The 17,033-nt window shown below is 52.7% G+C and overlaps 1 protein-coding gene across 3 annotated transcripts; it reads right to left on the bottom strand.

The window, feature by feature from the left end:
- Positions 1–4,208: 4,208 nt before the first annotated feature.
- Positions 4,209–16,920, bottom strand: LOC127302184 (uncharacterized). 3 transcript variants are annotated; one of them, XM_071820348.1, is made up of 6 exons: positions 15,426–16,920; positions 14,314–14,745; positions 13,869–14,162; positions 4,884–5,047; positions 4,750–4,782; positions 4,209–4,665 (listed from the first exon to the last, which is right to left on the bottom strand). In XM_071820348.1, exons 2-6 carry the CDS (start codon positions 14,735–14,737, stop codon positions 4,624–4,626), a joined length of 957 nt encoding a protein of 318 aa, XP_071676449.1. In that variant the 5' UTR covers positions 14,738–14,745; positions 15,426–16,920; the 3' UTR covers positions 4,209–4,623. The 3 variants fall into 3 exon arrangements, with proteins under 3 accessions (XP_071676449.1, XP_071676448.1, XP_051188545.1); XM_071820347.1 differs by having other exon boundaries at positions 4,750–5,047; positions 15,426–16,886; XM_051332585.2 differs by having other exon boundaries at positions 4,209–5,047; positions 15,426–16,878.
- Positions 16,921–17,033: the final 113 nt, after the last annotated feature.

The raw sequence follows: 17,033 nt of genomic DNA, 5'->3' as shown, positions 1-17,033 counted from the left end.
AAATGCATGCAGAGTCATCTATTTCTCTTGGACAGTATCAACCATCTTCATTCTCCTGCAACATTTAATAAAACAGGAAAAGCATCAGGGCTTTGAGAACCACATTCACATGTCCCTACACGAAAGAACTATGGATCCAGCTTTGAACCTCTCGATCACGTTCTTCCCCGTGACCATAGTCCTGATGTAATCACCAGTTGCGAAGCTGGGAGCTGACAAAGCAGACCAACTGGTCAAGGCCAGGATAATAACCATCAGGAGCTTTAGAAGCAAACCAATGGAAAAAACTGGGAATAGGTGAGGCGTCTGGTAGGCATTGTTGCAACCCACGGACATAGCAATGAGCAACAGTTGTTTTGAAATAAGACTGTTGTGATACAATAAGGAATCAGTAGATCATCACATCTAACCTTGCACGCACGGATGGAAAACTTCGGTGACAGAGCGCATACACAACCTGGAGGCACCGCGGCATCTGACGCTTCGCTGATGCTTGAGAATTGGTTTCGATCCCTTTTCCTAGAGCCATGGGGCTGCGGAAGGGCTTCGGATTACTCGTCTCCAACATGTTGCTTATCTGCGGGAGTCAAGAATTCTCAAGAGCAGCTGCGTGAAGATCCAATTGTGGCAATTAATCTTCCTGAGACAACGGAAGTGGAGTAGCACCATTGCTTTAAAAGGGAGAGTAATCCATCGGTTACTCTTGAAAAGGAAATCCATTAATTTGTATTAATGTGCAGAACGTGAAGAAATCAAACGCAATCAATTTGTGGGCGTCGGTCCAGCCCACGTATGAAGGATTGGGGACGAAGATAGGAGAAGCAAAACGCTATATGTGGATTGCTGTGAGATCGGGAAAATGGGGCCATCTATTAAGAAAGAGAAGATGAGCTCTGACAGGTAGTAAAAAAAAGGTTTCAACGCCTCCTGCAACTAGCTTCACCCTGTTGCCGGTTAAACAGCTCCTAATTCTTCATTAAGGACAGACAGATATCTTGTTTCTTTTTGGGCGATGACTGGAAGCATTTTGCTTGCTCCTCGTTATTTGGAATGCCCGACTCCATGGCCATCTTTCTGTGCACGCCCTGGCGGGTGACACAGCATCACAAAACTTAGACATGCCTCACAAAGGTATCAGTCAATCTGGCATCAACTGACCACGCATACAAAGCTCACAAGGTAAAACCTCTGGCAACGCAGCATAATCAAGCAAACACCAGCCGGACAAACGCAGAACAGGAACAAGATTTCGCTGGAAAGTTGTATGCAGTGGTTACATCACCAAGCATGTCTACATATGTACTACCACACATTATTCTGAGACTTTCTTCTAAGCAGCCACGGTCACTATCATCCATCTTAGCATAATAAGTACACCTAAGATAAAAGGCTACCAAGACTAACTGTACACATTTTCTGCCTTCTGCACTGAAACGGTCGACCCAAGGCGGCCGGCACTCTCTCCTTGAAGAACTTGGTGGTCTTCAATTATGGTTTTCATCTAGGATTCCAAGGGCGCAGCATCTGAAAATTGAAGTTAAGTTCAGATACTGATAGAAACAAGCTTGGAGAATCCTGAATAATGTTGTCACTCATGTGGCCCATGACATGTGGACCAGGAGTCCAGGCAGAATAGGAAACATTTCCAGAGAAACACCAAAAAGTATTTCAGACAGGAGCTCCAGTATGATCGACAGGAGTTGAGGGGACAACACACCGTCGCCAGAAAGCTGCTCAATTCGGCTGGCGATGTGCTTGCCATAGGTGTACTTCTCCAGTGCTTGAACGTGACATTTCATCCGACCGAGGAAAGCCTCCCTCTGCCTGTTCATTGCATGTTTCGAGTATCTTCTAAACCACGCAATTAGCAAATCGGTCCTTCATCATCACCTATTAAGAGCTTCTCCACGGGTGACCCCAAATACTAGCCGGCAGCACACATGCCGGCTACAATGTTAGGACCGCCGGCAGCAAACGCCGGCTAAAATGTTTACTCTCCACACCGATCAGTCCAATAGCATGTGCCGGTAGCATGTGTCAGATGAGAGAGAGAGTGTAGTTGGGGAATTAAAAGGAAGAGAGAGTGGTAGGTGGGGAGAGAGAGGCTGACGCGTGGGTCGACGGGAATCTTTCTAGGTAGAGTTTTGCAGCTTGTGTTGCCGGCGCCCCCGATAGCTTCCCTTTGCATATGGATCAGTTGGGGCTCGCCGGCTATTCTATTGGGTTCATGATGACATGGATTTTTATTGAGACCGCGGGTGTGAACAGTTTCTCTCTCTAGACTCCATAAACTGCTGCCCGCGATGATTTGGGGTTCCCTGGTGGAGCATTTCAATTTGTTGTTTGCATGAATGTGTTCTAACTGCGAGCAAATTTATGGTGAGAAATTACATGTTTGGTGGTCTATGAAAAATAACAAAATATGGTACTGTTTGGAGCATTTCAATTTGTTGTTTGCAACAACCAGGTTTGTCTTTTTTGCACAGAAGAGTAGATGTATCTTTTCTAGAATTTTTTTGGCATGCTAGTAGAACACATATTCTTGTACATTGTAAAAAAAAATCAGATTTTTTTGAATTTATTTTCTATTTCTCGAATTTTTTATTGGAGCAGGAGCATATGAGCTCGGGAGCGGAAAAACCATGTCCTCTTATTCCTTATTTCTTATATACCTTGTGTGTGTTTGTCCTCGGGTGCTGGGTCCTGGATGTGCGAGCAAATGTTCCCAGTTTTTTCTGATTCAAAAGGAAATATTATTTGTTGCATTTGGATTTGTAGAAAATGGGTTATGAAATTGGCAAGTTTTAATTATTTAGAAAATCATTTAATTGTTCGGTCCAATTTTTGTTTGACAAAAGTGGAACAGATGGTGGGTTAAAGTTCCACACATTTTCCTGAATTCAAAACATAGATTATTCATTCAAAACATATTTGTGTTGAGCAGATTTTAGCTAAAACAAAACTAGGAGAAGGATTGTGAGTTTCTTGAAATTTAAAACAGAAAAAACAACTAAAGGTCGCGGCTTCTGCCTCAGGTGCTGCTGCATGTTCGTGGTAGGAAAAGGGGTGCAGCAGTTTTGAACAGTAGAAACCCATTCCAAGTTTTTCTGAAACCGAAACCGAAACTGAAACTGAAATAGAGAACAGTGTTCTTGGGTTACTTTGCTGGAAGTGGATCAAGCAGCTAACCAGCCACGCTACCATCCACTTATGATAGCGATCAGTCGCGCGGCCAGTTGAGGTATTTCCAGGTGTGACGACATAGTCGCGATTGACCCAGCAAACAGGGCTAATGGATTGACGGACAGTGCCGGTGACATAGGTCGGCGGTGCTTCGTGTTCTTGATGTGCGGATGTCGCGCGGATAGGGTGTAGGATTAGAGGGCGGGCGCGTAGCAACCTGAATAGCAGGAGCAACTGCCCACACGTGCTAGCTTGGTGCACCGCCGGCCATGGCGACGCGACACAGCGGAGGAGCAAAAATGCAACAGCGACCATATAGAGGCGGAGCGGCGGTGTCCCCGCGGTGCGGCGGAGCTCACGGGCGGACGCAGTTGAGTTGGGCTCGCAGGCACAAACAACAGGGAGCAAGTGGGCACCTCGAGCATGATGTAGCCATGGCGGACACCGTGCGCGCAGACGGGAAAGGGGACAATGCTATGGCGACGGAAATGAAGATAAGAAGGGCCAGCATAGATGCGGAGATCATCGTGGCACAGTGGAATGACTCAGGGATTGTCGACGGCTCCAGGAGAGGCGTGGCGGTCACCATGGCGCGCAGGGCGTCGTCCGTGGCATCAATCTAGCTGTTCCGGCTCCGTGTACCGTACAATCGAGGAAGGAGTCGACGTGTACCGTACATTCAAGGAAGGAGTCGACCTAGGCGAAATTCCTGGCGCACCGGTGGTGTATGTGGTAGCGTGGATCGTCAGAGCCATCTCAATCTTCTCCGGTGAATCCTCTCGGCGGTGGGCTCGGTGAGGAAGAACAGAGGAAAAAAGCAAGGTAGAGGAGGGAAGCGGTGGCGCGCAGGGATGAGCGACATCAGGCGATTGGAAGGACTGGTACCTCACACCCGGAGTGCTCGATCAAATCCAGGCTCCTCTTTTTTGCCGTGCGTTCTTTTGTTTTTTCTTTCTGATGATGCGGCCAGCAAAGCTAGTTTATATGAATGTAAGCGGTAGGAAATTACAGACAAAAAAAGCATAGATATTGCCCAAAGCCAAATACACTGCAAAGAAAAGAAAAAAGGGAACAGGGCAGAATGGGGATCTGCAGCGCCAAGAGGCAATGTCGCTCAAAAGCATAATGGCAGCTAGCAAACAAGTGCAGCTCTCCAGGTTTGTTTCGTAAGTGCATCCTAGTCTATAAGTCACACAATCTCAGTTTTGATCCATTCAATGAAATAGTGACTGGTCCAAAGATCAAATTGATCTTTTTTCAAGCCTCAAGCACAGTCTATTTTTCAGGCACTAGTGCAACCTTCACTTACCCTTCATCAACCTCTGAAGCACCAGCAGCAGCTTCTCCAAGTTGTCGCAGATTATTGACAAAGTCTGTGCTTGTGTGCCAGCATCTTGAAGCTTCACCCAAGCCACCAGGAGCTTATCGTACAGCTTGTACTCACTGGAGGTCTTGTTGCACGTATCCACTAAACGATTCACACTGTGCCGAAGGAGAGCAAATGACACCATGAGCTTCTCGCGAACAAGAGAACCAGCAAACACTGTCTTCTGCGGTAGGTTATACCTCGATATGGCCTTGTTGCATTGGAGCGCTAACCTGTGACATGCCATTGCTTTCTCGCATACAGCTGGTATGTCCTTGGATGCAAGGAAACAGATAAGAAACACCAACATGCATGTGTAGATTTCTATGGCTACCTTGGTTAACTCCTTCTGGAAACTCATCAGTCTTCTCCACAGCATCTTTTGTTTTAATTCTCTCGCCTTCTTATTCACTACTTTCCTTGCCTTGTCCACAGCCTTTGACCACATATTTGAAAGTTGTTGCAATTCAGAGGATGGCTTCGATTCAGTAGCACTTCCTGCACAATCAAACGGACACAACATTATTGACTAGTGGCCATTTCTAAATTCTCAAGTACAACATCAGAATCTTGGGATGAATATGCATCTATTTTTGCAAATTTTAATATCATCATTCCAAAAATTTCAAACCATATGGCTCTTTTACTGTGGGGTTCATTTCTGACCTATGGTACTCCCTCCTCCGTCCACAAAAGGATGTCTCAACTTGTCAAAATATGCATGTATCTAGATGTGTTCCAGTGTGTAGATATATACAAATTTAGACAAAGTTGAGACATCCTTCTGTAGATGGAGGGTGTAGCCTAAATACATGGTCCTTTCCAGGTTTTAACTTTCGATGAAAATGTAACTATCACCAAAAAAGGATGGTGGTTTCCGTGGAACTGGATTAAATATGCACCCGGCAGCAACTATGGTTGCTGTAAGAGCATCTCCAGTCGCGTCCCCCAAACCGTCCCCCAAACCGCACCGGATCGAGCGTTTGGGGGACGTGTTTTGTTCGTGCCGCGTTTGGGGGACGTCGCTCCCCAGCCGCGTCCCCCAAACGCCGCCCCCAAATGAATATTTGTGCACGAAAATAAAGGTTTTTATTCAATTTTGATTATATATTACAAAGTTTGAATGAAAACGGCTAGATTTCATCTAAACCTAGACTACTGACCGCCCGGCGGCGCGTTCGACGGCCCCGCCCCGTCGTCGCCTCCCCTACGCCGCAGCTCCTCCTGCGCGCGCCTCCTCTCCTTGCGTTCGGCGGCGGCCAGACGGTGCCGCTCCCGCCGCGCGTCCTCCGCCGTCCCTCGGCTGCGCCGCTCGGAGGGAGAGCTCGATGGCGCGACGAATATGCGCCTCTTCGAGGGCACGGGTGTCGTCCTGGAGCTTCTTCTCCGACTCGAAGGACTCGACGAGGGCGCGTTGGCGATCCGCCGTCTCGTCCGGGTGCGGCCCGTCGTCGTCGGACCACTCGAACTCGCCGTCGTCGTCGTCCTCCACCTCGGTCTCCTCCGCCTCGGCCTCCTCCTCCTCCATTGGCGCCTCCTCCTCCACATCCGTTGGCACCTCCATCATCGCCGCCGAAACGCGTCGGCCGCCGCCAATCGCTCCGCCCGCCTCCCCATAGCGCCGTAAGCGCCGCCTCCCGCCGTCGACGCTCCTCCGCCGCCGTCGCTGGAGCTCGATCGACTCACGCCGCCGGCGCTCGATCGAGTCACGCCGTTCACGAACGGCGTCGCCGCTCATCGCGGCCGGGCGCCGGCGCTCGTCGGCCCATCGCCGCTCCATCTCCTCCCGATCGCGGCGCCGTCGCGCCTCTTGTCCCGTCGAGGCCGCAACGGTGTCGCCCGCTGCTTTGCTCTGCCACGCTCGCGCCGCGGCCTCCTCGGCTGCGGAGGCGAGGCGGAGAACGCCGCTAGATCCGCCGCTCGCTGCGCCTCACGGCGCTGGCGGGCCTCCTCCTCGAGTGCCTCCTCGAGTGCCGCACGCCGCCGCCGGCTCGTCAATGGAGGAGACGGCGGTGGAGGAAGTGGCCATCGCCGGGCGGTTCGCCATTGCCACCGGTGATGGAGGAGACGGCCGTGGAGCGACGAGGGCTGTGTTTGTTGCCGGCGGGGTGTGGTGGCTACCATTGATGAGCCGGGAGACCTTTTATAGACGCCGGCGTCGGGAAGAAAGCGCGGGAACAGACGAGAAGAGGCGGGAAGATCGCGCGGGAACGGGCGGTGGCGTGCGAACGCCGGCGACGCGTGGAGGCTGCGCAGCACCGACGAGACGTCTCGCCTGCCCCTCCGTCGCCATTAAGGCAAAGATGCCGCTGCGCGCGAATAACTACCGTCGCGAGGTAGGCGACGGTTAGGTTAAAATTAACTGTGCCGCTGACGCGTCGGCCCCGCGTCGGTTGGCCTCGCTTTTCGTTGTGTCCGGCGTCCCCGGAGCGTCCCCTGTGGGACGGGGACGGGCTCGGGGCGCCGGACACCGTATCGGGGAGCGCCGGACAAAAAAGGGCTTTGGGGGACGCGGCTGGAACGCTTTTTTTGTCCGGCGCGCCCCAAATCCCTTTGGGGGACGCTTTGGGGGACGCGACTGGAGATGCTCTAAGAGCTGAAATAGGAGTGGGCATGTTCTATCCTACATTTTGCATTCAAATTATGTTGAACCATTGCTTGCTTACTCTTTTTATGTTGCATTCATGATATTTCAACTGAGGAGAGTTCAATTGAAAAGATGCCGCAGCCCGCCCAACCTGTAGCCCCGCCGCCAATGAGCCCTAACGGTAGGTCCTCTCCCCTCCCTTCGCCGGCGACATGTCCTCCCACGGCAGCAGCGACGACCACCGTCGCCGGAGCGACCGGTGGCTGTCCTCCGATGAAGGTTCCTTCATCCGCGGTTCGCGCAGCTACAGCGAGGTGGCCCGCACGCCGCCGCTGCCAAACGCACCCTCCCCGGCCCCGCAACCGGCGGCGCCTCGGCGCGCGCCGCCTCCACCCGCCTCGGCCCGGCTCGTAGGTCCATCGCGCGATCGATGCGGCACCACGCGTCATGGACGCGGAGGGTTGGGAGCGGCCGCGGCGCAAGCGGCGCCGACGGCCGGAGTGCGGCGGGCGCACCGCAGCCCTTCGCCGGAGGGCTGAAGCGGGCCTCTCGCTTCGGCCGTTCGGAGTCGGGAGCACGCCGTGCGCGACTTCATCAACGACCTCCGCTGCCGCCGCTGCCCCGGCAACGACTCAACGGGACTACGATCGCGCCCGCCTTTCCGCCCCGTAGTGCGCCCCTACCCCGCTAGCCCGTGCGCCACCGCCGCCGCTGCCACCACAGTCCGCTGAGCGTGCGTTGGTGTACGCAGCTAGCCGCCACCCCCACCACCGCCGTTGCACGCTGACCGCGCCTCGATAGCTACAACAAGACCCACACTGCTCCCGCCGATTCGCGTCATCATGCCATGCACCACCGAGATGGAGGAGGCTGCACCGTGCCATGGTTGCGACCATCACCGGGACAAGACCGGCGATGACCGCCGACAATGTTGCAAACCTGCTCTGCGTGACATTCGCCCTCCAAGCCAACGACTTCTCTATCCACCTCCACCACCCCGAGGACTTCCTCATCATGTTCGGGTCACAGCATGACCGGAATCAAATCTCCGGCAACCACTACCTTAGCAACTCAAGGTTCTCGCTCAACCTACGTCCCTTGTGCAAACTCGCCCAAGCTGGCTGTGACAGGTTCGATCAACGCATCGAGCTCGAGCTCTGCGGCATCCCTACACAAGCTTGGCACTTGACCACGATGGAGTTCCTACTGCATGGTAGCTGCTGGGTTGAAAGCCTTCATGTCGGCACTCGCTCTCGCATCGACATGGCCATGTTCCGCTTGACGGCGTGCACCCGGAATCCTGCCACCATTTGTCACCACGCCATCCTCGAGGTCGTGGAAATCATACCGACAAGCTCCATGACTCAAGCGCCCACGATCCGGACCCTCACCTACCCCATCTCCATCAGCATGGCCGGTGATGTAAACACTGTGCTGACCGCGCACCTTGCGGATGGTCCAGGCGGAGATAACAACGACGCCAGCAATGGCCATGACGGCCACGACAATGGGAGGGCTCCTGCTCGGCGCCGCGGCCGTGGCCGTAAGCAACGACTGCCAGACGACAACGCCTCGAGGGCCGCCGGGAAGGGCGAACGACATGGACGTGGACTCTCTTCCATGGGCAACCCAGCGACGAGGATGACACGCCGATGGCGTGGCATGCGATGCGCAGTGGCCTGGCCCTCCACCGCCGCACACTGCTGCAGCCTCCGGCGTACGGACAATGCAGCCATGGCCAGGTCAAGGTAGGCCGCGCCGACCGCCACGCAAAAAGTGGCCACCGCTTTGGCGCGAAAAGATGCAGACCCGCCAACACTACCGCTGCCCTCGATCCCGCAACGGCCGGCACACCTTTGGGCCCGTTGCGGTACCGTGCCGGGATGATGGCACCACCTCAATGGTTGCCTCCCCGACCAACACTGCACCCTTGATGTCACCTACTGCAGATGGCGCCAATCCCGCTGCGCCCACGCCTGGCAGCGCGGCCCACCCGGATTGTCGACACCTGGAAGAAACGCCGACCGCCCCATCTTTCGATGGCATTGCGGATCCAGCACCCGAGGCTGATACACTGTGGGGCAACTCTTGTGCCTCAGGCCTCAGCTACGGACGGCTTGGACGCTTCCGTGGACCAGGCACCCTAGTCCACAAGCGAAGGACGGAAGAAACTGCCATGTAGCTAGTGCTTGAGCTAGCCTCGCCTGCTGCCACGTCATCGACCCTTGCTTCGCTTGTGGAAGTGACCCAGGCCCAAGCCTCCCCGGCCCATCTACTGGCTAACAGCCCAGAAGTTGAACCCAATGCTGCCACTAGATTAGATCCAGACCTGCACCAAGAGTGTGCAACGCCAAGCAAGTTCAAATCCCACCCGTGGTGATGCGCGATATTCCACGCCAGCGCACGCGTCCCCAACAGACACCGCCAACTTCCTGGACGCTTGGCGAATTCCTCACCGCCACCACCTGCAAGCTGGGTGCTACCCTGCCCACCCCTGGGAGTCGACCTCGTAGGCCCCTTGTCTTCTCTCCAAGAAGTGGCCGATCAGCTTCCAAGTGCACCACAGCAACCTCGGGCGCCACCCACGGCAAAGAGGCTTGCCCACATCCAAGTCTTGCTCACCCAGGGTTTGCTTGACCTCAACGAGAGGATCACGGAGGAAACGATGAGAGCCTACGACAAGGTGTTTGCGATGACAATCACACTAGCCATCGTGCGCGCCATCGTTGCCGAGATCCCCGTGGACCCTGCAGTGCCTCTACACGCGACGTCGATCCCGTTCCTCATGTTAGAGAACCCTAAGATTGTCATTTGAAACGTGCGTGAGCTGAATACGCCGGCTCGCCATCCGTGTGTTGCTCGCGACAACAAACGCCTCCATTGTATGCTTCCAAGAAACTAAGATCAACTTGTTTTGCTCGGGCTTGATCCTGGAAACGCTAGGGGCTGATTTCGACGACTTCGCCTACATTTGTGGATGGGACCCACGACGGCATCCTCCTTGCGTTGTAGAGTAGGACGGTGTCCATTACCGATCCCATATTCACCACCAACACCCTCTCTGCCAAGGTCACCACCAACGCCCTGGTGGCTCACCGTGGCCTATGGGCCGCAGGAGGACGCTGACAAGATCCAGTTCCTTGGGGAGTTGCGTGACCTCCGTCCCCAATGCCCCGGCCCATGGATGTTGTGCGACGACTTCAATTTGATCTATCGAGACGAGGACAAGAACAACGACCGTTTGGACAGCCGCATGATGGGTAGATTCAGGCGTTGTGTCAACGACCTAGCGCCAAAGGAGGTATACCTCAATGGTCGCTGACATACCTGGACCAGTGCTGCTCGATCGTGTCCTATGTATTGTTGACTGGGAGGAGCTTGCCGGCGAGTGCAACCTGAGCTACCTGGCGTCCATCGTCTCCGATCACAGCCACATTATGCTTGACTATTCACCTACGCCTCCGGTGCACCTTTGATTCCACTTTGAGGAATTCTGGTTACGGCCTCGACGGTTTTTAGGAAACAGTAGCAGAGGCATGGAGCTCAGTCTAGAGCGTCGACCCTTTTGAGCGGCTAATGTTGAGACTATAGGCAACTTCAAGGAAGCTAACTACTTGGGCTGCTAAGACGATTGGGTGTGTGCGCCACAAGCTGGCGATCTGCAAAGAGCTCATACTCCAGTTTGACAAGGCTAGGGAGGGCCGCACGCTAACGCAACACGAGCTGTGGCTGCACAAAGCTCTAAAGCTTTCCCACCTCGGCCTTGCATCCCTTGAGCGCACGATCGCACATCAACGAGCTCGAATCGCGAACCTAAAGGATGGTGATGCCAATACTGTGTTTGCGTTCTTCCACCAACAGTGCTCATTCGGCAGAAGAACATAATACACCACATTACGGTGGGCAACCAACCATGTGCTCGACCAAACAGCGGAGAGGGTCGAGGCATCTTTCGCACACTTTGATGCCTTGCTTAGCACGGAGAATCTGCTGGATTGCACCCTCAACCTCGAGCGACTGATTACGCCGTTTGCTGACCTGACCAAGCTTGACGAGCCATTCTCCGAGGCTGAGATCTGGGCTGCGATCAAGCGTCTCCCCGCACGCAAAGCACCTGAACCTGACGGATTCACTGCCGAATTCCTCCGAACCTGCTGGCCCGTGGTGAAGCAAGACGTGCTCGCCGTCTTCCGCCAGCTGGATGATCTGCGTGGCCGAGGATTCCGCAAGCTCAACCGAGCCCCGCTAACCCCGCTACCTAAGTGCCCGGATGCTCGGACGTTTGGCGACTTCTCGCCCCATTAGCCTGGTGCACCTTGTTGGCAAGGTCGTGGCAAAGGTTTTGTCGCTGCTCTTGGCGCCAAAGCTCGGCAGCCTCGTGAGCAAGAGCCAAAACGCATTAATCGGTGGTCGCGGCATGCACGACAATTTCGTGCTTGTCCAACGATCCATGTGTCTATCGCACCATCTCGTGCCCGCCGAGAGTCATGTTGAAACTCGATCTCGCCAAGGCTTTTGACACGCTATCCTAGGCGTTCCTCTCCGAGGTGCTCCGGCGATATGGATTTGGCGATAAATTCCTCGACTGGATTGCGATTCTGCTCTCATCTGCAAGCACACGCGTTCTGCTGAACGGCTGCCCTGGCCCGCCGATCTGGCACCACCGCGGGCTGCAGCAAGGGGACCCGCAGCTTTTCGTGCTGGCCGTGGACACCCTTGGGAGGCTGGTCACCCACGCCGCCACCGTCGGAATCTTGCAAGCGCTGCACCCGACCAAGGCAATCCCGATAGTTTCGCTCTACGCCGAAATGTTTTGCCATCCCACTGGAGCTGATACCAATGCCGGCAAGTCGATCTTTCGCTTGTTCGGCAGAGACTTCGGCCTACTAGTTAACTACGACAAAAGTTTGGCAACGCTGCTGAACTGTGAGCCAGACGCTGCCGCGGTGATAACTGGGACCTTGGGCAGCTAGCGGATCAGCCATTGACTTATCTTGGCATTCCACTGACTTCGCGGCGTCCTATCGGAGCACCGCTCCAGCCCCTAGTGGCCAAGACCGTCGCAAAACTTCCGACATGGAAGTCCAGGCTGATGGACAGGTCGGGGAGGCTTACGATCAAGGCTATTCTGGCTGCAATCCCCCTGCACCAAATCCTTATGCTGCAACCGCCGAAGTGCATCTTCAAGATGTTGGAGAAAATACAGCGCGGATTCCTCTGGGGAGGGCGTGCCAAGGCCAGCGGCGGACATCGCCACGGCAACTGGCGCACTATAAGCCAGCCAATCACGCACTGTACGGTTACGTTTGCGTTGGCTGTGGTTCAGTAGAACAGACCAAGACAGAGCTTGGAGCGGCTTGGATTTGCAATTCACCCAGCAGGAGCAATGCCTATTCTTCACCTCAACCTTTATGATCGCCGGCGATGGGCAGACCGGTAGGTTCTGGGAGGACCGTTGGACGCTAAGTCAGCCAGATCGCACGAGAGTTGTATGCCTGCATACCTAAGAGGCGCCGGAAGGCAACATCAATCGTCGACAGGCTGCAGGCGCATCGCTAGGCTCGCGATATTCATGGCGTCATCGGCATCCGCGAGCTCGGCCAATACCTACTGCTTTGGAGGAGGGTGGAGCAATCCACACCCACCAACCAACCAGACCAAATGGTTTGGCGCTGGAGCGCGAGCATGCCCCTTCTTGAGGCAGGTCTGGCACGACGTTGTGGCCTCACTTAGACTCACATGCAGACCACCTCGCTCAATGACTGGTGGATCGTGGCGAGGCAGGCAACACCAAAGCAAATGCGCAAAGGACTTGCCACTACAGCGCTGCTCATCCCCTTGCTGATCTGGAAACACCGCAACGCTTGCATCCTCGAGGAGAAAGGCCTACAGTCTAGCACCGCCAGTTCTGCCAGATCCAGCAGGGGATGAGGCTCAACCCGCGGATGCGCCCGTGTATGAGCAGTTTAGGGTAGAGGCGACGATCTGGGCAAGAGCGGGTGCGGTTGGCCTTCAAGTCATGTATCTATAGTATGTAAGCCTCGTTGGAGGCACATATCTGTAACTAACTCTTCTATGCAGTGAAACGAAACACAATGTCATTGTGTTTTCTCAAACAAAACAAAATATTTCAACTGCTGGAACATACAAATAGTTCCACACATCCTAACCTTTGATTACATCATGCTAACACATTAATCTAGATCTTTTAGAAAGAGCTATATATTACCACAGCGCTATCTAGAAATAAATCAATTCTTCACTACTTAACATTAAAGCTGTTTTCCAATAATTGTATATTCCTCCAAAACACGTAGTAAGCAGCTAGAAGAAGAATAATCATAGCGTAAAAATAACTTTCCAACTTTCTCAGCAACATGGACACAAACGTTGTGATTATATGAAACAACTTCATCTTAAGTTTGGAGATTTATATGAAACTGCTATATTTATATTTTGAGTGGAGTTTCGTTCGGTGTGTTAAAACATATAGCAGTAAGCAGCTAGAAGAAGAATAATCATAGCGTAAAAATAACTTTCCAACTTTCTCAGCAACATGGACACAAACGTTGTGATTATATGAAACAACTTCATCATAAGTTTGGAGATTTATATGAAACTGCTATATTAATATTTAGAGTGGAGTTTTGTTCGGTGTGTTAAAACATATAGCAGTACTGCAAAATTATCAACATCAAACAGAAAGGGAAAAGGAAGGATGTGGGAAATTACCCTTAAGTGAAGGACGTTGTGGCGCTGCAGGAGGCTTCGTTGCTGCAGGAGGCTTCTTTTCTGCAGGAGGCTTCATCGCTGCAGGACGCTCCGTCGTTGCAGGAGGCTTCGTCGCTGCAGGACGCTTTGTCTCTGCAGGACGCTCGGTCGCTGTAGGAGGCTCGGTCGCTGTAGGAGGCTTCATCGCTGCAGGAGGTTTCGTCGCTGCAGGAGGCTTCGTCGCTGCAGGAGGCTTCGTCGCTGTCGGAGGCTTCGTCGCTGCAGGAGGCTTCGTCGCTGCAGGAGGCTCCCTTGCTGCGAAATTATAGACATAAGACAGAATTTAGAAAGCATGTGCGTAAATACATTGATGCACAGATGCATTACCAAGATATCCTATTTTACATAGGTGGGCATATATACGTTGTCTTGAACGAAAGAGAAAAAGAGGGATGCTCGAGATTACCATCAACTGCGAGTGTTGAAGGGCACTTGGGTGCTGAACAAGGCTCAGATGTTGCTGACACCACACGAGAACAAATCTCAATAATGATCCAATCAATTTTAGCTTCCACTTTATTTTTCTCTAGCCAAGTCCTCGTCCACTCAATCAATTTAAGGTAGAGTTCTTGCAGCTTCTTCATCTCTGGCCTTGTCAACAGCTTCTTCACCTCTGGCCTTGTCAACATGATGTACTGCAGCTTCTTTATCTCTGGCCTTGTCAACAAGTATCTAATGCACTCGAGTAAAAGGCCAGCCATCCTCACCACCTCCCACCCCAGCTTCCTAGATAGTTTGATAACCAAGGAGCAAAAACACTGAGGGGTTTCAGGGGTTGGCGGAGGTTTCATCCCACAGCGAATTTCTCGTCTTGGTTTTCTGAAGTGCATTACAGTTCCTGCATAACCAGAGACAAGAAGCTGTTAGATTGCTAAATGCTAATGCAAATTCTTAAATTGAGTAAATTACTGGAACTAGTACTGTTTTCTTATCCTGGATATGCAGCGGCCAACAGACACACATGTGCAGAGATGTTGGGTCAAAACTGTACAACCTAGCTAGGCCAGCTGACAGTGAAATATTTTTGTTTGACTGAATAAGTTCTTCAGATCGACATAGTTAGTTTGCATGCTTAATTCAAGAAACCCGTGCACATCAGCACAACACATGCATAGGATAACGTGTTCAAAGATGCTTAGCATGTTGGATTAGGAATGAAGGAATCACATCACGATTTTACTAAGACTAGTTAATTCACATACATAAACTCACATCTGTATTGTACCTACAGGTCAAACAAGGCACTCTGTATAGCATGTGCTGACTGCTCATATAATATTCTGTGATACAATCCTCAAGTGGTACAAACGAAGTCCTCATTAAATCTGTGATGCAATCTATCTCTACTTATCCTATGATGTTTTTAAGTTCTCTGCGGGTTTATACGAAGATCTCATGAAGCTAACTAGGGATTTTTGGTGGGGCGATGAAAATGAGAGAAGAAAAATGCACTGGATAAGTTGGGATAAGATAACAAGAAGGAAAGAGCAGAGAGGAATGGGCTTTCGGGATCTGCACCTTTTCAACCAGGCATTCCTCGCAAGACAAGCATGGCGTCTTGTTGCTTTCCTGGATAGTCTACGTGCAAGAGTACTAAAGGCTAGATATTGTCCTGCTGGTGAACTCACGGACACAGCCTTCGTAAAAAACCCATCCCCTGGATGGCAAGGAATAATGTATGGTCTAGAACTTCTCAAGAAGGGCATCATTTGGCGTATTGGTAATGGAGAGAAAATACGGATATGGCAGGACAATTGGATTCCGCGGGGAGATATGAAGATCACAGACAATGTCGCAAATTCTAGGTTCAGGCGGGTCGCTAACTTGATTGACAAAGACAACACTCCTAGAAGGAAGATATAGTCAGGAAGATATTTAGACCTTATGATGCAAATGAAATACTCAACATCGGTCTACTAAACCATGAAGCTGAAGTTTTTTTTTTCGAGAAAACGCAAAGGACTCTTTGCATTTCATTTCATTGATTAGAGAGAAAGAAGTTGTTTACAAGCCTCCTAGGAGGTGGGTTACAGGTTTGGAACCAAAAAAGCCTAGTGAACATCCCAGGTTGTTGCCAACACCACACCGAGGCCGGTGGCGCCCTCTTGTGCCCGCAGCTTAGCTTCGTCCTTGATGTTGCTCATCAGGTCGGCGACAAAGGGCCATCCCCGTTCAAAATCGCAATCGTTTATGTGCTTCCATAACATCCATGGCACGAGCAGCGCAGCGGACCCCAGGCCCTTGCGAAGAGGCTTCGGAGCCGCATGCATTGCGCGGTCCAGCCAAGTGAAGATTGACTCGTCCGCGTCCTCAGGTGATCAGCATGGAATGCGCAACCAGGCCAGGGCCTCATGCCATATCTGCTTGGTGAAGGGGCACTCAATGAGCAAATGGCGTATAGTCTCGGGGTCCTGGTCACACAGCAGGCATCGAGCGTGGTGCTGCAAGCCTCTACTCGCCAAACGATCCGCCATCCAGCAGCGGTTTTGGAAAACAATCCAGTGGAAAAACTTGACCCAGGGGGCGCCCAAGCTTTCCAAATGCGCTTCCAGGCAGGGCATGTCATGGAGCCCTGGAATGTCGCAAGGTAAGCAGAGCGAGCTGAATAGTTGCCGCTGGCCGTCCACTTCCAGGTTAGCTGGTCTGGGGCTCCGGTGAGCACGACGGTGTCGACCATGCACCATAGCGTTAGGTATTGACCAATCTCATGTAAGCCAATGACGCCGTGGATCTCGCGTGCACAATTGTGATTGAGCATGCCGTCCGCAACCGTTCTTGTCTTCCTTCTTCGCTTTGGGATGCACGCATATACAAGGGGCGCGATCTCGCTGATGGAACGGCCGCCGAGCCACCTATCTTCCCAGAACAGGGCAAAGAGCCCATTCCCAACCAGCATGGTGATGGAGGCGAAGAACAGGGAACGCTCGACTGCGGTGAACTGCAAGTCCAGACCATGCCAATCGCGGCGGTTGTCAATGCGGCTTAGCCATAGCCAGCGCAAGCCAGCGCCACGCTTGTGCGCTCCATGTCGTGCACGCCGAGGCCTCCGAGGCTGATTGGCCTCGCCAAGCGCTGCCAATTGACATGGCAATGGCTGCCATTGGCCGCCGCGCGTCCCACCCAAAG

The sequence above is a fragment of the Lolium perenne genome, chromosome 5, assembly GCF_019359855.2.
Source record: "Lolium perenne isolate Kyuss_39 chromosome 5, Kyuss_2.0, whole genome shotgun sequence".
In the NCBI taxonomy this organism is placed as follows: domain Eukaryota; kingdom Viridiplantae; phylum Streptophyta; class Magnoliopsida; order Poales; family Poaceae; genus Lolium; species Lolium perenne.
This window is presented reverse-complemented; position numbering and strand designations above follow the sequence as displayed.